The sequence below is a fragment of the Plutella xylostella genome, chromosome 11 (genome assembly GCF_932276165.1).
Source record: "Plutella xylostella chromosome 11, ilPluXylo3.1, whole genome shotgun sequence".
Taxonomy (NCBI): Eukaryota; Metazoa; Arthropoda; class Insecta; order Lepidoptera; family Plutellidae; genus Plutella; species Plutella xylostella.
The window spans coordinates 4,234,040-4,255,311 of NC_063991.1; the positions used below are offsets into that span (position 1 = coordinate 4,234,040).

Genomic DNA, 21,272 nt, shown 5'->3' on the forward strand with positions numbered 1-21,272 from the left:
AATAAGTACAGTTCTCCCATATTAATAATGCGCATGCAAATCTTCGCAAACTGTCGTATTCCCGGAAACACCCGAATCATTGAATCGTAAGAGCACTAGCATTTTGATCCTTGTTCGAAAGAAATAGTAGTCAATATCATGTGACACATAATCGAAAACAATTTGGGCGGTCGGTGGCTGTCACCGATCAGTCAAGGGTCTCAAGGTCAAGATCAATATTACTTTTGTGGAATTATAAAGAGCTGCAATTACACATCGTTCTTGTTATTTTTTTCAAATGTGAATTTAATTTCAACTTTAATTATTTTTGACGATGCCATATTATGAGGCACATTTAAGAATAAAATATACGTCACATTGATAGACTTCACTTTGCCAATAAAGCCACACCCAATAGACCAAGTTTGTAATTGTAATATTATTGTGAATGATCAGCGCTGTAAATACTTTTGAACTGAGATTTTAATGTAAACATTTTTATTAATGTGAAATAATCAGTGCTGTAAATACTTTTGAACTCAGATTTAAATTTTTTATATAAACCTGTGTTTGAAATCCATTTCTCCTTATAATATAAACCTTGTGTTATTCAAACCTTCTTTCATCCATCTTTACATCAGCTTCAGTAAGACACTTGAAAAGTACCTACTGTAACATTTTCGAAGTAAATTTTAATATTATGGTATATTATGAATTATTGAATCAAATTTCGTTACTGATAAATCAATTATCTCTATTAGCACCAATAACATAATTCTACTAAAATTTCATGAAGAAAATGCACTTAACCACTCTAAATACATAATAGTTTTCTAACGCTCGGGAATACGACCGTTGCCGAACAATGACGAAGATTTCTATGTGCATTATCAATTTTGGGGAACTGTACATGCATATTATAGCAACTTATGTAGGCAATTACAATTAACAATTATGTTTACTTACGAGTACGTTTAAATAAAGATGCTCGATTTACAAAAGGTGTTTTAGTATACAGTACATTACATATTATTATTAAACTACACAGTTTCTAAATTGTTCAGTAAAAATTCTTTCACACGATTCTTAAACATGTTTTTGGATGTAGATCTGATATGAATGAAGAAAGAGTAAATATTCTACTTTTTAGTTTACAACGCTAGAGTCGGTCTGTGGTTTGTCACTGCTGTGAAAATGTTAGCCAGATTAGTGTTAGTTTCATTCAATTTTGTTGACAGGGATTATGTCAGTCACTGCATTAGATGTACAGTCAGCTGCATAAGTAGCTGTACACTTTTGAACCTTGTCAAACTCACTAACTGCCTATTCATTTATTCAAACATTGACGTTTTGTTTAGTAGGTAGTTAGATACGGTACAAATTGTATAGCTACTTATGCAGCTGACTGTACATGTACGGTGGCCTGCGCCTAAAAGTATACAGGCGGAGTTTTTAAAATAGCGATCTCAAGCTCACATGCTGCTCCAGCACATCCACATAAACACCACTGCTACACACATCACACACAACACGTCCCCGGATTTATAACAGATGTAGCTGGTCACTTCATAATCAGGGATCGCTATTTTAAAAACTCCGCCTGTATACTTTTAGGCGCAGGCCACCATACATATCAAAATTCATGAAAGCCACATCGACCATGTTTGGGCCGTCTCGCTCGGCTCCCTGCTCGCCGAAGCACCAGAATGTGATGTATTTGTGGATAGAATGAGTTCTCTGATGAATGTATGCAGGGGAATGTTAGGGAGAAGTGTGAGTGCTATAATTATAAATAAATAAATATAAATATGTGGGGACATCTCACACACGGCCATCCAGCCCCAAGCTAGGCAGAGCCTGTATTATGGGTATCGGACAGCTGATATATCTACACAAATACATAGATAGATACATTAATATATATATTTAATATCAACACCCAAGACCCGCTTACAAATATCTGTATTTAAACAAATATCTGCCCCAGCTGGGAATCGAACCCACAATCTTGGACATAGCAGTCAGGGTCACTAACCACTACACCATTCAACCATAGATGAGTATAGCTTAGTTAAACTTTGATCAGGCCAGCATAATATTTCCTCATTAGTACAGGGTGTCCAGTAAGTAGTAAGTACCTACGACAAACTGCATGCGGTGGTAGCCTAGGTCTAGGCTAATGATGGGCGATTATGAATGACAGCAACAATCGAATGGTTTGATACCACTAATGTCAATAATCGAATTTGCAAACCAGTGAACCACAAATTTTGAAAATCGAATGATCAAATGACACTATTCGAATAAGAGGAAAATAGAGAAGAGGAAATTAGAATAAGAGGATATAAATAAAGTCTATAATCGAATTATTCGATTATGGTTAGTGGTAATCGCGCACCTTCAGTCTAGGCCTACCTAAACCACATGAAGTATGTTCCTTTATGCCAAATAATTATCCAATATTTTTTTTAAAAGCTGAATTCACCTCGAGAATTAAACTCATTCCAGAAACATTGTTTAAAAAATGTTTTGATGATTAGATTATTTGTTGGCGTATGTGTATCGTTTCCGAAGGAGCATACTTTGATAATATAATTGTGATAAAATACATTTTGATGAATAACAAAGATTTTGTGTTTAATTGATCTTTTCCTTATAATTTTTAAACAGAGTTGTAAGTATAATATAAATATATCCTTAACAGAGCATTCAAATTACAAACCTGGTGCTACACCTTCACTTGTATCAAAATCAATTATTTCTTGTTTGAGAACGGCAAGATCTGGAAACACACTCCTCACAGTAGGGTTGTTCATCAGATCATGTTCCTCTATGTCCATGCCATCCTCCATTTCATAGTGTGATTTCGTACAACTAAAACATGAGAAATATATTCAAATAGCAATTAATGACTTCTAACTAAGTAGTATTATGAAATATATTCTGAAGGCAGAAAATTTAATTTTAGCTATGTAAAACTAGAAATGTTGCCAGTGAAATATGAGATTTGACTTAACACTCATCATCGTCATCATCATCTCAGCCATAGGACGTCCACTGCTGAACATAGGCCTCCCCCAATGATTTCCACCTTGTCCGATCGGAGGCGGCCCGCATCCAGTGCTTCCCCGTGGACTTGACTATATTATCTGTCCATCTCGCGTGGGGGCGCCAAACAGTGCGCTTACCGGTACGTGGTCTCCACTCTTCTGCTCCACCGACCATCAGTCCACTCACTAACAGTAACACTCATACAGCCTGATTATAAACAAAGAATGTATATAAGGTTATGACAGCCTAAAATTAGAATTTGTGCCTTCAGAAACAGCATCAATATAATCCTTTATTGCAGAAATACATGAGTGTAAAAGGTGGGAAAAATAGTAAGTAGGTATTCAGAACCATTTCTACCAGTTTTCATAACATGCAAGAAGATTTATAGTTCATAATTTTACAAAAATTCAATAGACTGTAGTATGATAATCTGTTCACTGCACCAGATTTAGAGCTAAAACGATATAGACTTTTTGAATAGGAGGCCACAAACAAACACTCATATAGCATTTGAAGAAGAAGGCCGCCCTCACCCCCTAACACCAGCTAATTAAAGACCTCTGCAGGCTCTCTCACTTCCACTGAGCCTACAGCCACCGACAACTCTACATTCTGCCACATATTCACTCTTGTGTGTAGCATAGATTTAGCAAACAAATGGAGGAAAAGCTAACCTCAAGACCAGAAGTAAGTATGAAGGTTTTATAAAACTATTCTTACCCAATGCAGTGCTAAACACTTTATTCAGCAGACTATCGGTGAAATTATCATTTATTAGCTTTAAGGGTGCGAATAGTTAAGAATATTTTTAGGTTTTTGACAAAAACACATCCAAATACTGAAATACAAGCCAAAGCCAAGCTGCAGGGGGGGGGTCAGTGCCTTAATGGTTGAACTTTTAGTAGAAGGTAGCGCCATCTCTTTATATTACTCTTGTTACCAAAAAAGATGTAAGATGGCGTTATGAACAAGACCCTAGAACAATAACAAGACACATAGATAAGTAGTATTTGAATGTTACATTGTCATGATCTATGGCTATTATGAAGAAATTGCGTGTCAGTGTCAGCCTCCGTATTATGTAACTCCGAGTGGGGTTGGTTGGTATAAAATGGCTGACAACTTAGAGCATTATTAATTAATAACTTTTTACTGACTTATCTGATTTCACAAACGATTATGTTGAATGTAAGGATATATTGGTAGGCTTCTTGCATATTTCTTTCAGTAAGATTTTTGCTGTTTTCGGTTAACCCTAGAGTGCTCGCGCTATGAGCATTTTGCCGCGCTCAGCAAAGAATGTTTAATATTTTGTGAACTATGCACTCCTCAAGGTCCAGCGCCTATGTAGCTGCCCTCTCGGTCCTCTCCTACATGTAAATTAAATTTGGAGAAATTCAGTGCACAGGTTACAGCAGGAAGAGAGAATTGAAGAGAGTGTGTCGCACGGGGCGGCAAAATGCTCACTGCGCGAGCACTCGCGTCACTAAAATTAAAGTTATTTTTTATGAAATATTATAAGTTTTTCAGTGTTTTTTGGTAATATAATGTAAATGTAATGTAGGTATGTATTTATTTCAGTTTACATTCGATTTACGATATACCTTTGTTAATTTGCTAACCAGTTCATTTTTCGAAGAATTTACCTGAAAGAAATAGCTCTGCCCATAACTACACCACGTATAACAATAAAATCTTACATATGGACAGTACATAAGTGTTTTTTGTTGGTCCGGTGGTACCAATCCCCCGTTTTGTACCATCGGACCAACAAAAAACACCCTAAAGAAGGGAGGGTACATGCTTATAACTATGTCCATATAAGAAAAATAGCAGGTCAAAAAAGGGTGCAATACATGAAGAAAGTTACTGTGCAACGAACACTTTAAGTTCATATTTCAGGATTGTATTGCTGAAATAAATGCTCTAGATGACGATAAAGTCAATTTTTTTTAATAATTTTGAGATTTGTTGATTTTGTGTGGCTTAAGACACATTGATACCTAAAAGGTCAGAAATTTTCCCAAGGCATGAACAATAGGTCATATAGTGAAAAATTATAATATTAAAACTATAAATATTACTTTTTCTAATACCATATGATTCATTTTATTCAAATTATATACATTTATAAGTTATCGTTTTTATTAAGTGTCCAAAAAATACATTTTAATATGGGCGGCAAAATGCTCCCCACGCGAGCACTCGCGTCACACAAAAAGGCGCGACTACTCTAGGGTTAATAAGTCTCAAAGTTGATACCAATTATCACCGGTTGTTAACTCTCAAAAAGTTACATAATAAGGGGGCAGTTCAGTCAGTTGTCTTACAATGTCTCGTAAATAACATTTTTGTATTAAAAGCCTATATTCTCGGTATATCGTTATTTATAAATTTTATATACCTACTTACCTACAAATAAAAATAAACATGATTTGTCAAGAAAAAGCATATTTATCCGCAAAAAGTGTTTTTATGAAATTCTTGCGACCTGACAGATTCCATATGGATCCAGGTTCCATGTGGTTCCACGGGAACCGAGCTGAAATGGCGGCACTGGCAAAGAGCGATTGACATCTTCCGCTGAAGATTAAAATAGTATGTGTAGCAAACTGATAAATATCGTCAAAGATTTGCCTCACGAGCATAAATGATGCACTATTATCTTGGACGAAATGACTTTATCACCACAAGTGCATTATGATGCCGCTAGGGATCAATTGAAAGGATTTGCTTACTATCAAAACATGAATTGGTTTTCATGGTGAAAGGAATAAAAAAGGAATACACACACCCACTTGCATATTATTTTACAAGTGACAGGAACAAAACTGAACTGAAACATTGTTATATGCGAGGTAATAAAGAATTATATTTATAATAATTTGTTTTTTATTTATTGTTGCATGTAGGTAGGTACATAAATAGATTGAACTTACATTTAGCTAATAAATGTAATAACTGTTGTGTGGTGTAACTACGTTAAGGCAAATATGTCTTATAGTGCAGGTGGGTTATTCCGAATTTCGGGTAATTCCGATTTTTGCCAATTTCTTCCAAACGCAGCCATACTTGGAACCGTGGAACCATTCACTTTGATGGCAACTTAATCTTCTTGCTTGGGTTTGTTCCACGGTTCAAAGTATCGCTGCGTTTGGAAGAAATCGGCAAAAATCGGAATTATCCGAAATACGGAATAACCCACCTGCACTATATCTTTATAGATTGAAGTAAATAACTTGTGATAACAATATCTATACATACAGGGTGTCCCAACAGGGCACCCATGTATGTATGTACAATGAGGCTGAGAAATATAAAGAGATGGCGCTGTTCAGTATGACGTATAGAGTATGGCAAAAAACTCCTCGAGATGGCACTCTTTTCACAATTATTTATTTGTTCTCTATGCCAAGCTGTCATATATCATTGACATTTTGTTTGTAAATGAAAGTACTCTGTGGTTTGTGTTTTAATTTCACAGATAAAGTATTTCATTTTTACATTAACACCACCGCCGCCACAGCCGAGGCCTCACATGTTCCTTCTTGAGAGCTCTTACTTGCAGGTATTCTCGAGTAAAAGCAAGATAAAAATTATAAGTAAATTTTAAAAAGGAAAGACAAGCAAAGTAGATATCATTGACTAGTTTTGATGACAAACAACAGATGGCTCTGAGAACTCAATACCGGTACAGGACTGTATGAAATAACCGCGGTATCGAAGTTTATCAGCTAACTGAAATACCTATATAGAAATTCCAACGCGAAGTTTTAGATAGAAAACATTGCATTATAGGTAATATTCCGCCTCCTTGTACTAGGTACAAGTTTTGATTAATTTGCTGGTAGTTACTTACCTATATCCACCGTATTTTAATTTTGTTTGCAACTAAAAATTATTCATTTATTAAATAAAATACAAAATTTATCAAACATTTAACATAAAATCCACCCTCGCTTCGTCAAAAATAAAACAAACAAACAAACAAAACACAACTTAGGTACTTAGCTAAATAAACCACCCCAGGACGCACCCGACCCAAAAGTCCCCATAACGCTAGCTGCGTTGCCGCGCTGCACGGCGAGGGAGATCCTCTGTAAGCCCCAGAGCGGTAGTCAAAACCGCGGCTCCTCAAGCGTCGCCCAATCTCCCTGACGAACTGCCTCCCCTGTTCCCCCCAAACCCCAGTGGTCTCAATGGCAAGAGGCACAAAAATATAGCCACCCGCAATCAACTGGCCGTATTTGACGCACTTCTGTCGTGCAGCCGCCTCGGCAGCCGCACCCACCGTGCCAGCAGTGTGCCCCACGTGGGACGGGGCAAATGTGCAGACGCATGTGGCGTCCCAGAGCCCTGTAGTCCCGTTGTCCCCGTAACTGTGTCCCCGTTACGGGGACAACGGGACGTCATTATATTTTCGTTCCGTTGTCCCCTTTTCGGGCAATAGTGAACGGGGACAACGGGCCGTCAAAATTTTACGTGTCGTTGTCCCTTCCGAATTCTATTAGCACGAAAAGGACAAAATAAAATGAAACTTATCTTAGACGACCGAATGGCGTATTGGTTAGTCACCCCAGTGAGTACCCTGATACTGAGCCGAAGGTCCCGGGTTCGATTCCCGGCTGGGGCAGATATTTGTTTAAACACAGATTTGTTCTCGGGTCTTGGATGTGCCCGTAAAATGGCAATAGGCCCACCCCCTATTACATTGGGACTAACATAACACTCAGGCAAAAAGTTGGTGCAGCAATGCACCTCTGCCTACCCCGCAAGGGAGTAAATTAGTACAAGGCGTGAGTGTGTGTTTTTTTATCTGTGCTTTTGTTTCGCGGCAGTATTCCGTCTTGCCGTTAGCGCATCCTTTAAAATGTACACGTTCATCAAATTTGTCAATTTATCACCCAGGTTAGTTATGAATTGATCTAAGCTAAAAAGCGATTTGATGTGAAGATATTATATAAAATTCATGAAATAAAAAATTTACTCGTACTTGTGTTTTTTAAAGTTTATTTTGAGAACGGGGACAACGGGTCTGATTTTTTATTTTTTTATTAAGTGCCGGTGTCCCCGTTGAGGAGCTCACGTCCAACGGGGACAACGGGCCTGATTTTATTTATTTTCTGAAAGTACCGTTGTCCCCGCTTAACGGGGACAGCGGGACTACAGGCCCAGAGCAGGCACCGACCTTTCTCCCACGGTATCAAGGTGAGACCGTCCGGACGCCTCCCATCACTGCGACTCAACCCCGGCGGCTCAAGAACCGCCGGAATGTCAGCAGAAATGAGAGCCCTCCGAACGATATCATTTATTGCGTGATTCCGTGAGATTCTGCCTGCACTTCGGGCACAATGAAGCCCATGGCGCCCCTGCACGTCAAGCGATAGCCACCTATAGCAGCGCTGTCATGTAGCATTTCATAGCTTGACAGAGAAGCGGCCTTGGACTCACCTCACTCTCTCACTCCATAAAAGTACTTTTATATGTATATTGATGTACCTAGATCATACCTAATCCTGCATGAAGCCTGCCTTAAGTGGAATGATATTAAATCTTCTTAGTTACTACTTTCCTACTAGAGTTAGTGAGGACCCCGCGTCCCCCGCAGCCCCGCATAGTCAGACACATTGCCACAGAGGAACAATACACTAGACGTTGCGCTCAACTCCCCGTCTCCATGCTGACCCGCATGGGGAGTGCGAGTTTTTACTCCGTTAGAATAGCGGCGAGTAAACGCGAATTTGTGTAGCGCGAGAGAGTCGCCACCTAGCGGTATACGCGCTGCACTAGCTCCGCACCGTACAAATGTCGATTTTCACTGCTCAATCAGTTATGAAAAACACACCTAGCCCTCAGTTAAGTTGCCGGGGTGCGGGGGACCCAAGGGCAGCAAGAAACTACGTTGTTCTTAAAACGCCAAAAAATTTGATCGCATTCTATAACACTACTACAAATAAACTCTCTAACGTAGGTATTTATTGATTATTGAGGTGAAGTATATTGTAGTCTTTAAAATTATATAGGTGGTTACTGTCCAATATTTTATTCACATAAGAGTAATGACAAAACAAGCTTTGAATGAGTAGCTAGTAGCCGCCGCAGACGCCGTGTCCCGGTCGTCGGTGCACACATGGCGGCGTACAGTTGACGGCGAGCTGCGAGCGCAAGCGCTGAGCTGGACAGAAGCCAGGACAGTTGCTGAGGACAGGACGGCGCGGCGCACTCTTGCGAAGGCCCTCTGTACCACTGCGGTAAGAGCTCAGCAACAGGTACAACAAAAATGAATTATAGGTAATTATCTTTAACAAAAAACATCAGTATTTTGATATAATAATGTTTATTAAAAATATAGAACCAAATAGTTGTTTTCTACCGATTTCATATCATTTTAAAATGTTCCGAGGCTTACAATTGAGCCGAGATTTCAGGCATCTCGGTGTACAACAGGACGCTGTCCTTGAGCAGCCGGGTCACTCAGTAGTGAGTCACACGTGACGGCTACAGACGGCGCCGCTAGAAAGCGACCGTCCGCGCCGATGTCAGAATTGCAACTGAGGTGGTTAGTGTAGGTGGAGTCGCTTGTATGTGGGTGTGTAGGAGAGCGTGTCGACAACGCGGCCTGTGCGTCGCCGGCGCTGCCTGCAGTGAGGGGACAGGCGGAGGCCGAGCCCTCGCCCGCAGCGCGCCCCACTGACACTCACTGACATCCCGCTGTTTCACGCCGTGTCATGTACTATGTTTCCTCATGTTTCCCGGATCTCATATTATTTCCGACGCATCAGAATCATATGCCTGTGATGCAGTGTGAAGTAACATGATGTGCCTCTTAAGACTACCTTTACGGCAAAATGTTTTCTTGCAAATGTCACACTGGAATTTCTCGCCTGTGTGAAGTAACTTGTGGCTCGTCAAATAACATCTTTGGCTAAATGTGTTCGTGCAAATGTCACACTGGAATGGCTTTTCGCCAGTGTGAATTAACTTGTGGCTCTTTAAATTACTTCTTCGGTTAAATGTTTTCTTGCAAGTTTCACATTCGAATGGCTTTTCGCCAGTGTGAACTAACTTGTGGCTCTTCAAATGACTTTTTTGGTAATATGATTTCTTGCAAATGTCACATTCGAATGGCTTTTCGCCAGTGTGAACTAACTTGTGGCTCTTCAAATGACTTATTTGGTTATATGATTTCTTGCAAATGTCACATTCGAATGGCTTTTCACCAGTGTGAGTTAGCGTGTGTCGTTTTAAAGCCAATACATATCTGAATGTTTTGTTGCAAGTTTCACACTGAAATGGTTTTTCACCAGTGTGAATTAACTTGTGGCTCTTCAAATTTATTCTTTGGGTAAATGTTTTCGTGCAAATGTCACACTGGAATGGCTTATCGCCAGTGTGAACTAACTTGTGGGTCTTCAATTCACATATTCGGAAGAATGATTTCGTGCAAATGTCACATTGGAATGGCTCATCGCCAGTGTGAGTTAACTTGTGCCACTTCAAATTAGGTCTTCGGTAGAATGTTTTCGTGCAAATGTCACACTGGAATGGCTTTTCGCCAGTGTGAATTAAGTTGTGTTTATTCAAAGTGTATAGGTTACTGAAGGTTTTATTGCAAGTTATACACTCGAATGGTTTTTCTTCAGTGTGAACTAACATGTGCTTTATCAATTTACTTTTTGTGTTGCATGTTTTCTTGCAGGTGTCGCACACATATGCCTTCTCAGGTGGGTAAATTATTTGTCTATGTGTCAATACAAGAGAAGCCGGGGCTTTAGTTGAGTGAGTGGTCTCGGTGTGTGTGCTCGTGTAATGTTCACTATACGCTTCAGTGGTGGGGAACAACACTGCACACTGAGCACAGTAACAGTTATGGTTCAATAGAGTTGTATAACAGTTTGTTAGAATAATTTTCGCTCCCAAACATTTTTCCATTTCAAAATACTGTTTAGTTATCCTCATGCTTCTATTTACATCAGTGTATATTGAGCCTGCCAAATCTTGATCATTGTTTGTTTTGATGTTTACAACATTATTACAGTCAGCTGGTGCATCAATTTCTCGTTCTTCGTCAGACTCATCTACTTGTATCTTGCCAAGTATAATTCTGTTTCTGTAAAATGGCAATTCATTTGGTACAACATTCTCTGATTCCTTCTTGATTTCAGTTTCAATTTCATCAAATTCTGTCAAACTGTTTCCCTTGACAGTTATAGTGTAATCCATGTCCGTAGATAACACGTCAGGTTTGACATCTGTGTCATGCGCGGGGCACACGGGAGGACTCCCACTGTTCTCCTCCAATGTTTCATCCAGTTGGTTTTCATTTCTATTTGGAACTTCTGTCGTTGTTGGGGTTTCTGGAAGGTACAGGTTGGGTTTAAATGTTTGATGAATTGCTTTATGGTGAATGTGAAAGTGATATTAAATAAAAGAACAACATTTTTGCTTTCTTTCTGTATAGAAAAGGTGCCATCACTTCACTTTGGACCTTTGCTAACCAGCAGAGATGATATTGATGAAAATAAATAAGTTATAATATAAAAAAAGAATAAAGAAGCGTCCGTAGTCGAGCTAGCTTCAGTGATCGTAACTGATCACTGAGGTTAGACAACAACTGGCATATCCATCCAATGGCTGACCGATTTCAAGTGGTTCTTTTCTGGACGCTTCCGTGCTGCGGACGGCTCGTAAAGTCGTCGGTCCCGGTTGCTGCTTCGGCAGCAGTGTTAAGCCACGTCAAGCCATGATGAAATAAGTCATAATGAAAACAAAGCCAATAATAACTCAACAAAACTGGTACCGTACGTACCTTCACCAACAAAATCAATGATTTCCCGTTTGAGGATGACAAGATCTGGAAACACGCTCCTCAAGGCGGGGTCGTCCAACAGATCATGCTCCTCTATGTCTATGTCATCCTCCATTTTATACTGCTCTCCTGTACTACTGAAACACGAAATATATACAGACTTAAATAGGTTATTCATAACCTCAAAGATGTCTACTATCTAGTATTTCTGACTTTGTGACCAAGTTAGCCGGCAGCAGAGCCAGCCACTTTGTTCAAAGACGTTGTCTCTTTAGACTTCACGAGTATATTTTTTTTGTCGAAAAGCGCTAGGTATTTCCGAACCGAAATTTTGAACGGCGCAAACATTTGATCGATTTTTAGTATGACCTTGATTGACTCCCCGCCGTTGCTCAACGACTCCCCGCGCGCCGCGCAATTTTCGTTTTATTTTGTCAAGTCAAAAATAGCCTTTACATAGATTTCCAAAAAAATACACGTGAACGGACGGGGGAGGGGGTCACAAACGTCACCAAATATCACCAGGGGGGAGGGAGGGGTTAAAAAATGATAAAAATGACCTCACGTGATTAATGGACATCCCCTATTATATGTTATAATTATTAATATCTGCTTTTACACAAATATCTGTTCTGGATGGGAATCTTTTGATATACATGCACTTTCTAAGATATGTTTCTTTTACCTTTTTTCTTGTAATATCTTTTAATAAACATAAGGATCTGTCAGGCTGGGAGCAAGAGCCCACAGGCCATCTGGCTGATATTTATTGACTTATGGCACACAGTAACCTTGGGTTACTTTTGCGCCGTGTGCTTTTAGTCCTGATGAACATGCATTTTTTACAAACTACTCTTAAGAAACTCCTGTGCCATCTTTTCAAAATAGTTATTAATATTATGTGATGACATTTCACACACGGCCACCTTACCCCAATCGTGACAGAGCCTACCTATATGGGAAGTGGACAGCTGATACATCTACACAAATGCATAGTTAGATCCTGTTATAGCACAGCAGGTAATAAATTATGGTACTTATGCAATAAATAATTTAGAATAGATACATAATTATTAACACCCAGGACCAGTGACAAATCTTGTGTACAAATCTTGTGAGTACTGTCTTTAAACAAATATCTGCCCCAGCCGGAATCGAACCTGGGGCCTTCGGCATGGCAGTCAGGGTCACTTACCTCTATACCATTCATAATATTTATTTATTTAATTAAACTCTTTATTGCATACACATAGAAACATACAAAGTAGGTACAGATCATTACAGGTTGACAGTCTATGTACACAAAGGCGGACTTATCGCCTTAACGCGATTTCTTCTAGTCTACCTTTATGGTGAGAAAATAAAAATAATCAACTCTTATAAGTATATAAATGTAGGACAAACTTAGATATGCAATTAAACACAACTTATTTACAACCCTAACCTATACAAGGTTATTGGTAAGTAGACCAGATCCCTTCAGGAGGCGATAGAGGAAGGCATTTCCAACAATGCATCATCCCAAACTCAACCATTTCCAAGATATTTAACATTTAAGGTTCCCTTAACTCCATAGGTATGATAGTATGAGATCGTGTTAGCTACAGGAGTGTCAAATGAATACAAACCTTGATACAGGAGTCGATTCCTGTAAACGATTTTGTTTATTTTTGTTTTCATAAAACTTTTTAGGTGGTATCACTTTCAACACGTCAGGAGAGACTGCTCTAGTATCTGAAAATAAAAAGAATTTTAGGGTCTCAATACATAATATGTGATGAGCAAGATAGGTAAGAACATTTAAAAACACATAGAATGTATACAAATGCAAACTTATTGCCAAAAAATCATTTCATAATAGTTTAGATGATGCATATAGTACCATAATAACAATCAATTATGCTTCCCGAGGCAGAAAAAAATATACAAATTATTTATTCTTACTTATTTCCACATCTTTAACATGACTCATGGAAGGTGTTGATGCTGTTTCAGTTTCAGTGGATTGAAAATGGTATGGAACAGCGGAACCAAGTAGTATGTCTCTATGTAGTTGTCTACGATCTCTTGCATTAGGAAAGTGAGCGGCACAAATGTAATGATACCTCAGTTCATTATTGGTTAATGAATCCAGTTGTGAATTTCCTAAAAAACGAAAAAACTTAAAATAAAATTGTTTATTGAACTAAAAATACATAAGAATAATAAAGAACTAAGTAAATACATTTAGCAGTACATGAGTACATAGGTATAGTCACAAAGGTTCCATTTAACGAAAAAGCAAGATATTGTCCTAACATCCCACTTGTATATTCCTGTCTCACCTGTCTGGGAATCAAACCTGGGAGTATTAGCACAAGAACAAGCATATCTAGGCTGTGTTGCTATATAGAGCTTATCAGAGGTTAGATTATGGCAAAAATATAGTCACAGTTTTCAATGCAATTGAATGTTCCTAGTTTCAATAATAAAATTGTAGTCTGCCATTTAAAATCACTGTATATATGTCGCAGGCATCTGGTTTAATCTCCTTTTTGATTGAAACACTAGCCCGTTCATTGGATTGGAGTTGTCCTTTAGTCATATTCAGTTGTATGACTAAAGGACAACTCGTCAAGTCGTTGTTTGTAACGTTCAATGTCTTGACTGAACGTCATTCAGCAAAGTCGTTAATAATAGGTAATAATAGGTAAATCCATGTTTTCACACTATTTTAACACAAATAATGCACTTTAAAGCTAATTTATTAGCAAAAAACTAACAATATAGGTGCTTTTTGTGTCAGCTGTTAGCTGTTAGACGCCATATTTGTTTTATTCACCACCTGACTGATTTTAAGTCAGCTAACTAGTTGGACGTTTTGTGACGCTTGTACAATCAACGTTCGGCCTAGCCATACAATTAAGTAGCGCCATCCAATGAACGGGCTAGTGATTCAACCAAAAAGGAGATTCAACCAGATGCCTGCGACATATATACCACAAGTCGTTTACCTGAATTCTGGATCCAAAGCTTTAGACGGGATTTATCATTAATGGGGAAGCTAAACAATGACAACTCCGGATTCTTCATGTTGATATTCCCACAGTTAAGATATGAACACTTGATATATGACATTGTACCGTTATTATACCATGGCGTTGTGTCAAATATTCCAGGATGATAGCAGAACTCCAGTCCAACTTAAGTTTTTTTATGGTGTGCAAATAAAGATTATTGTATTGTATTGTAAAATCCACTGTATCGTTATTGTATTTGAATCCCTACTGTTAGTAATAAATATAGTTTACAATCCAAGATGAAAAGAAAAAGGACTTTTTAGAAGAGAATCAGAGATCTGAGAATAGATAATAGGCTTCACAGTCTTCACACAAGCTTCACACACACACACCGTCTTCACATAAATCACAGACTAACTAACGTTTGTCATTTTGACATAAAATGTCAAGTCACAGATTAATGATAATGGTGAACTTACATTATTGCCGTTATACATGCTGGGCCAGCCGTCTCACGTCTCGGCAAAGTTGTAGTACATTGTGATAAAGAGTCGAATAAGCTAGTGATTGTACCATGCACATGACAGTAAAGCTGGGTACAGACCGGCCAAACGAACGGGTTTCGTTGAATGTATTAACGAACTCCAACGAGCGTGCGGAAGCCAACGCTTGCGAACGTTAAATACCCATCGTTGTTGGGCCGGTCTGTACGCACTATAAAAGAGAGATACCAACATAGACAAAAACTGATTATAGATGGCGCTAGTAAGTCTTGATAACAGTAATGCTTTTTTTTTATCCGGCATGGATTCCAGTCGGTTTTACCTTTTTTGGCCTAAGATTTATTTGCATAATCTCTTATTGCATAGTAACGTTTGGTCAAAGTCCTGTTTCGCCGAAAATCGTTTGGCATAAGTCCCGTTTAGTAAAAACTTATTTCGCATAATCTTGTTTAGCCTAATAATGGTATGGCCAAATCTTGAATAAGTAGCCTAATAATGCATAGGTTATACAAAGCAATAATATTCGTTTGGTTTTGACGGAGCGTCTCCCTACATAGCGCAAACAGGTGCCTTGTACTGTTTCCGCTATGTGCGAACGCTCCGCTCCGCTTTGCTTTTGATGAACATGTGCACCTAACACGCTCCTCCTCGCTTTGCTCGTCGTCGCACCTGGTCTATCTTTAGGTTTGGATCCTAAATCGAAAACAATTTCTACAATACATACTTGTTTGTTCATTTTTGTTTAATACATACTTAATATACTTACGAGTATTAGGTACCTATATTTTATTAAGATAATAATAGTAGGAGAAACAAGATTATAAAATATTATACATACGAACATAAATTAGACATAATGAGACTTAGGTGTTTCAAGATTATGCCTAAAGAGTTTTAGACGAAACGAGCCTTATGCCACATAGGTCTTGGCAAAATGATGATTTGACCAAAATAGTTTTGACTATACGAGTTATGCGAAACAAGTTTTGGGAAATAAAGGTTAGGCGAGATGAAGGGAACCCATTCCACCACCATTCCTTTTTGTTAGCCACTACAAAAACCCGATGGATGTGAATGTGAATTAAACCATAATATATAGGTAGGTATATGCGATAACTAGCTGTTATATTATGCATAATATTAAGTTTTAACTAGTTTAAGACAGCTTTGTATGATTTATGACATCTTCCAGAAGAATGCAGCTCATAAAAAACGACAGGCCGGTGGCCATCTATCGGACGATTTCGGAACTTTTAAACTGTCAAGGAAAGTCTGCCATTCCGTGCATGCACTAACTAGTATTGTTCTCGATAGGTAGAAATCGCCGGGAAGAATATTATAGCACTTGGCTTTTCGTAGTTGCGTATTTGCCAAACCTGTGTGGTCAGTATATTCGACAAATTTACTGCCGTAGGTACTTATATTGTTTGCCTATAGTCCTATACAATACAAAGCCTATTTGCCAAATACAGCCAGCAGTGGAAGTTTTGGCAAATGCGTGTAGCCAAGTGAGGGGCGGCATAATGAATGTGCCAGCGCGTGGCGCGGCCTCTAGCTCCGCGCCGTCGCTTCCTCTCTACTCTACCGCCATCATCTTCACGACCCATCGCGTCCCCACTGCTGGGGCACGTCTCCTTCCAAAGAAGGAAGGGTTTTAGGCCTAGTCCTCTCTACCTCCAGCTTGCGACAAAGGGGGAAAAATATAATGAATTTGTAAAATAAAAATAAAATAAAGCATGAGTACCTACTACCTGACATTTCATTGACAAATACTTATGTCTGCTAAATAAAGTTTGGTTTTCAAAATGTATTAAGTTGAGGGCATGATCAAAGCGCTAATGCTATATTTTACCAAGAGTAAGTGCAAGAGTATTTAATGTATTTTTACTTTACTTATAAAATATATTGCATTAAATCATGTTTACCAACAGTAGAAACAGTACCTAATAATATTAACAGTAATTATTTATACAAAGTAGGTAGTAATGGGAAATTTTATAGCAGCTCTTAAATTGCCCTATTAAAATAAATATATCGTAACTAAACAATTTTTGATTCAGGCACAGGTTTCAAGGTCCTCTTGCATGTCGGCGCGTGTCTCGCGTGCAGCCGGGGGGGGGGGGGGGGGGGGGCGCGTGCCGCTCCCAGCGCCGAGGGCAGCTAGGGGCGAGCTGCAGGGACGCCGGTGTGAACTAACTGGATATGTATGTACAGTTGACGTCTTCTGCTATATGTTTTCTTACAAGTGTCACACTGAAATCGCTTTTCGCCAATGTGAATTGACTGGATGTGTCTAATCAAACATCTTTTCTGGCTAAATGTTTTCTTGCAAGTGTCACACTCAACTGACTTTTGACCAGTGTGAAGTGACTTGTGTTGACTCAAATTGCTTGAATGCCTAAACGATTTCTGGCAAATATTACACTTGAATGGTTTTTCGCCTGTGTGAATTAGGTTGGGTTCATTCAAACCTCTACCTTGATAAAAAGTTTTCTTGCTAGTTCCACACTCATATTTAATATCGCCAGTGTGAATTAACTTGTGAACTTTCAAATCTCTTTGTCGATAAAAAGTCTTTTTGCAAATATCACACTCAAATGGCTTTTCGCCAATGTGAATTGACATGTGCCAGTTCAAACTACTTGGATGATTAAAAGTTTTCTTGCAGGTGTCACACTCAAATGGCTTTTCACCAGTGTGAACTAACTTGTGACTTTTCAAACTACTTTTTCGGTCAAAAGTTTTCTTGCAAATGTCGCACTCAAACGGCTTTTCGGCAGAGTGAATTAACTTGTGTCTCTTGAAATAGTACAGGTCTGTAAATATTTTCTTGCAAATTTCACATTCAAATGGCACTTCACCGGTATGAATTAATTCGTGTTGTGTTAAACGGTATTTACGCTTAAATCTTTTCTGACAAGATTTACACTTGAAAGGAAAATCGCCAGTGTGCATTAGCTCGTGTTGTCTTAAAGAGCTAAGATGCCTGAATGATTTCTTGCAAGTATTACACTCGTATGGTTTATCGCCAGTGTGAATGAGATTATGCATTTTCAAGGTGAAAGGATCTCTAAATGTTTTCTTGCAAATTGTACACACACATGGATTCTGGCCAGAGTGAATTAACTGGTGTCTGGTCAAATGACCTAATTGACGAAATGTTTTCTGGCAAGTTGCACACTCGAATGGCTTTTCGCCAGTATGAATTAACCTGTGTAGATTCAATTTACTTAAAGAATTAAATCTTTTATTGCAGGTATCACACTCGAATGCCCCCTTATGAACCAACTTTTTACATTTTTCAACGTAAGCGGAGGCTTTAGTTGAGTGAGTGGTCTCGGTGTGTGTGCTCGTGTAATGTTCACTATACGCTTCAGTGGTGGGGAACAACACTGCACACTGAGCACAGTAACAGGTATTGTCCAATAGAGATGTATAACAGTCAGTTAGAATAATTTTAAGCTGCAAACACTGTTCAAATTCACAATACTGTTTACTTATCTTGCTTCTACCTGCTTCAGAGTTTATTGCCGCTGCCAAACCGGAATTAGGCTTTAGTTTCTCTTCATTATTAATAACATAATTAGCTACTTTGTCTGACGCATCTACATGTATCTTGCCGAGTATAATTCTGTTTCTGTAAAATGGCAACTCCTTTGATACAGCATTTTCTGATTCTTTCTTTATATCAGAAACTAAAATTTCAGATTCAGTCAAATTGTAGTTTTCAGCAGTTGATGTGTCATCCATGTCCGTAGATAACACGTCAGGTTTGACATCTGTGTCATGCGCGCGGCACACGGTAGGAGGACTCCCACTGTTCTCCTCCAAAGTGCAACCCAGTTGGTAATCCTGTCTCATTGGAATTTCATTCCTTGTTGGGGTTTCTGAAAGGTACAGGTTGGGTTTAAATGATTGATGAATACCTTTATGGTGAATGTGAATGTGTTATCAAATAAAAATCAGAAAAGAGACTTGAGAAAGTTGTGAGGATTTTAACAGTTTTAGGAACAGCATTTTTCAACTTTCTTATTGTATACCTGAGGCCTAACATCGGAAAAGGTGTCAGTGCTTCGCTGCAGCCCTTTGCTAACCAGCACGGATGATATTGATGGGAATTAGTAAGTTATAATGAAAACAAAGCAGATAATGAGGGCCAAATCTCTATGGCGCCATGACCTGCAAGAGCAGCCATTGATGAAATATATACTGATGTGTAGTAGCCCATGACTACAGTATATCCTGGTGTAAACTTTATTATTATGAGGCATGGGATAACGAAAATAAATAAGTGCTGAAAGATGAAGTCTGTACTGTACTAGATGTTTCCCTCAAAGTCCTCAAACTAAGTATAATTTATAAAAGAAGTTAGATTAAAAAAATATTTTTCTCTCATTATCCCTGAATAAAAATAGATGTTTTTTAGTGAGTTGGCTGGTGGCTGGTTGGTTTGTGGCTGCAAAGTGGGTCCGATTTGGCTATTCTCTTTTATATGGAATGCCGTTTCTTAAATCGAGATTGGACACTTAATCTAGATTTAACACTTTGGTGCATTTCACCCTTAGTCAACAGAACTGGTAAGTATCATACCTTCACTGACATCAAAATCAATGATTTCCCGTTTGAGGATGACAAGATCTGGAAACACGCTCCTCAAGGCGGGGTCGTCCAACAGATCATGCTCCTCTATGTCTATGTCATCCTCCATCTTATACTGCTCTCCTGTACTACTGAAACACAAAATATATGCAGACTTATAGAGCTTCCACTATGTTAGTGTATTTTAGACGTTTCCTTATGTCTGGTAAGTAAAGTTGGTTTTCCTTTGCAGTCGTCAAATATGTATGGAATTTCGAATGTCAAAAAACCAATAATATAATGGACCGAGTATAAGTAGATTATAAAATGGTCTGACATGATGCACAAAGCCAACTAAATAAAGATAATGCAAGGAAGAAGAAGAAGTAGATTATTAATTACTTCAAATAAGTATATATCTACTATCTAGCATTTGTTATGATGCTGGCAGCAGAATCATCCTGTACAAAGAGATGTACCTAATAAGGGAAAACAGTGAAAACCTTAAAATTGAGAAGAATTGCTTTCAGATATTTCAACAGATATTTAGGTCAATAGCAAATATAATAAAGTTACCTAGTTCGTTTAAATTTAGTGGCATTTTTTTTTGTGAAATTCATTCATAATGTACCTACTTACCTAGTATTTTTTATCAGATCCCTACTTATATAGTGCATTTTAAAACATGTGCAACGTCACCACATCAACTGAGCCTTCAGCCACCGACCACACTGCATTCTGTCGCATATTCACTCTTGTGTGTACGCAGCATACATGTCACTTAGCAAACAAATGGAGGAAAAAGCTAACCTCAACACTAGAAGTAAATAATTATGAAGGTTTTATAAAACTATTCTTACCCAATGGAAAGCGAAAGTTTTTTCATAAGGCTATCGGTGAAATTAGCATTTATAAGCTTTGAGGGTGCTAATAGTTAAGAATATTTTTAGGTTTTTGACCAAAACATATCCAAATACCAATGACGAAGGGCAAAGTCGTCAATGTCGTCATTGCCAAATACCTCCAAATACCGAAACTGAAATACAAGCCAAGCTGTCATGTCATGTCATTGACATTTTGTTGTAAATGAAAGTACTCTGTGGTTGATGTATTAGTTTCACAGATTAAATATTTAATTTTTACCTCAACACCAGCGCGCACCGCGCCGGACTGCTGCCTCACCCGAGGCCTCACACATGTTCCTTCTTGAGAGCTTCAACTTGCTGGTATTCTCGAGTGAAAGCAAGATAAAAAATTAAAAGTACCTTTTTTAAAAAAGGAACATTCATAACACCATTAAGACAGTATAGTGCGACAAACTTATCTGTTCCGGTGAGACCGAACTAAATT

At 38.5% G+C, this 21,272-nt stretch overlaps 3 protein-coding genes and 2 long non-coding RNA genes across 13 annotated transcripts in view; 1 reads left to right on the forward strand and 4 right to left on the reverse strand.

Annotated features, from left to right (window-relative positions):
• LOC105392845 (zinc finger protein 184-like) overlaps nt 1–21,272 on the reverse strand; it is a 342,691-nt gene that overhangs the window by 254,450 nt on the left and 66,969 nt on the right. The window lies entirely within an intron of this gene.
• The window catches only part of LOC125489162, a 232,846-nt gene that overhangs the window by 153,046 nt on the left and 58,528 nt on the right, over nt 1–21,272 (reverse strand). The window lies entirely within an intron of this gene.
• The window catches only part of LOC105389692 (zinc finger protein OZF-like), a 45,283-nt gene that overhangs the window by 2,160 nt on the left and 21,851 nt on the right, over nt 1–21,272 (reverse strand). The window contains exons 1-2 of one of the 4 annotated variants that reach the window (XM_048623907.1): nt 3,754–4,041; nt 2,708–2,853 (exon numbers count right to left, since the gene is read on the reverse strand). The exons of 1 other annotated variant lie outside the window; for it this stretch is intronic. In XM_048623907.1, coding sequence (XP_048479864.1) covers nt 2,708–2,831 — 124 coding nt within the window. In that variant the 5' untranslated portion in view covers nt 2,832–2,853; nt 3,754–4,041. Of the gene's footprint in view, nt 1–2,701; nt 2,854–3,753; nt 4,042–21,272 lie in introns of those variants that run through there. 2 more of the 4 variants (XM_048623905.1, XM_048623908.1) reach the window with 2 other exon arrangements.
• On the reverse strand, nt 9,352–20,921 carry LOC105384498 (zinc finger protein 883). 6 transcript variants are annotated; one of them, XM_048623910.1, is made up of 5 exons: nt 14,836–15,611; nt 13,787–13,987; nt 13,471–13,576; nt 11,843–11,976; nt 9,352–11,390 (listed from the first exon to the last, which is right to left on the reverse strand). In XM_048623910.1, exons 1-5 carry the CDS (start codon nt 14,957–14,959, stop codon nt 9,793–9,795), a joined length of 2,163 nt encoding a protein of 720 aa, XP_048479867.1. In that variant the 5' UTR covers nt 14,960–15,611; the 3' UTR covers nt 9,352–9,792. The 6 variants fall into 6 exon arrangements, with proteins under 6 accessions (XP_048479867.1, XP_048479866.1, XP_048479871.1 ...); XM_048623909.1 differs by having other exon boundaries at nt 11,843–11,979; XM_048623914.1 differs by lacking the exons at nt 11,843–11,976; nt 13,471–13,576; nt 13,787–13,987; nt 14,836–15,611 and adding exons at nt 19,935–20,074; nt 20,562–20,614.
• Nucleotides 19,761–20,926, forward strand: LOC125489164. The gene is made up of 2 exons (XR_007266777.1): nt 19,761–19,921; nt 20,176–20,926. It is a non-coding gene; the product is annotated as an uncharacterized LOC125489164 (long non-coding RNA).

Excerpts from the sequence above, each read along its gene's own strand:
- LOC105384498 (XM_048623909.1), bottom strand. The coding sequence starts at position 14,959 with ATGTCATATATCAAGTGTTCATATCTTAACTGTGGGAATATCAACATG. Across the intron at positions 13,988-14,835 it reads GCTTTGGATCCAGAATTCAG|GAAATTCACAACTGGATTCA; the intron begins GTAAACGACTTG and ends TTCGTTTTTTAG. Across the intron at positions 13,577-13,786 it reads TGTTAAAGATGTGGAAATAA|ATACTAGAGCAGTCTCTCCT; the intron begins GTAAGAATAAAT and ends TTTTATTTTCAG.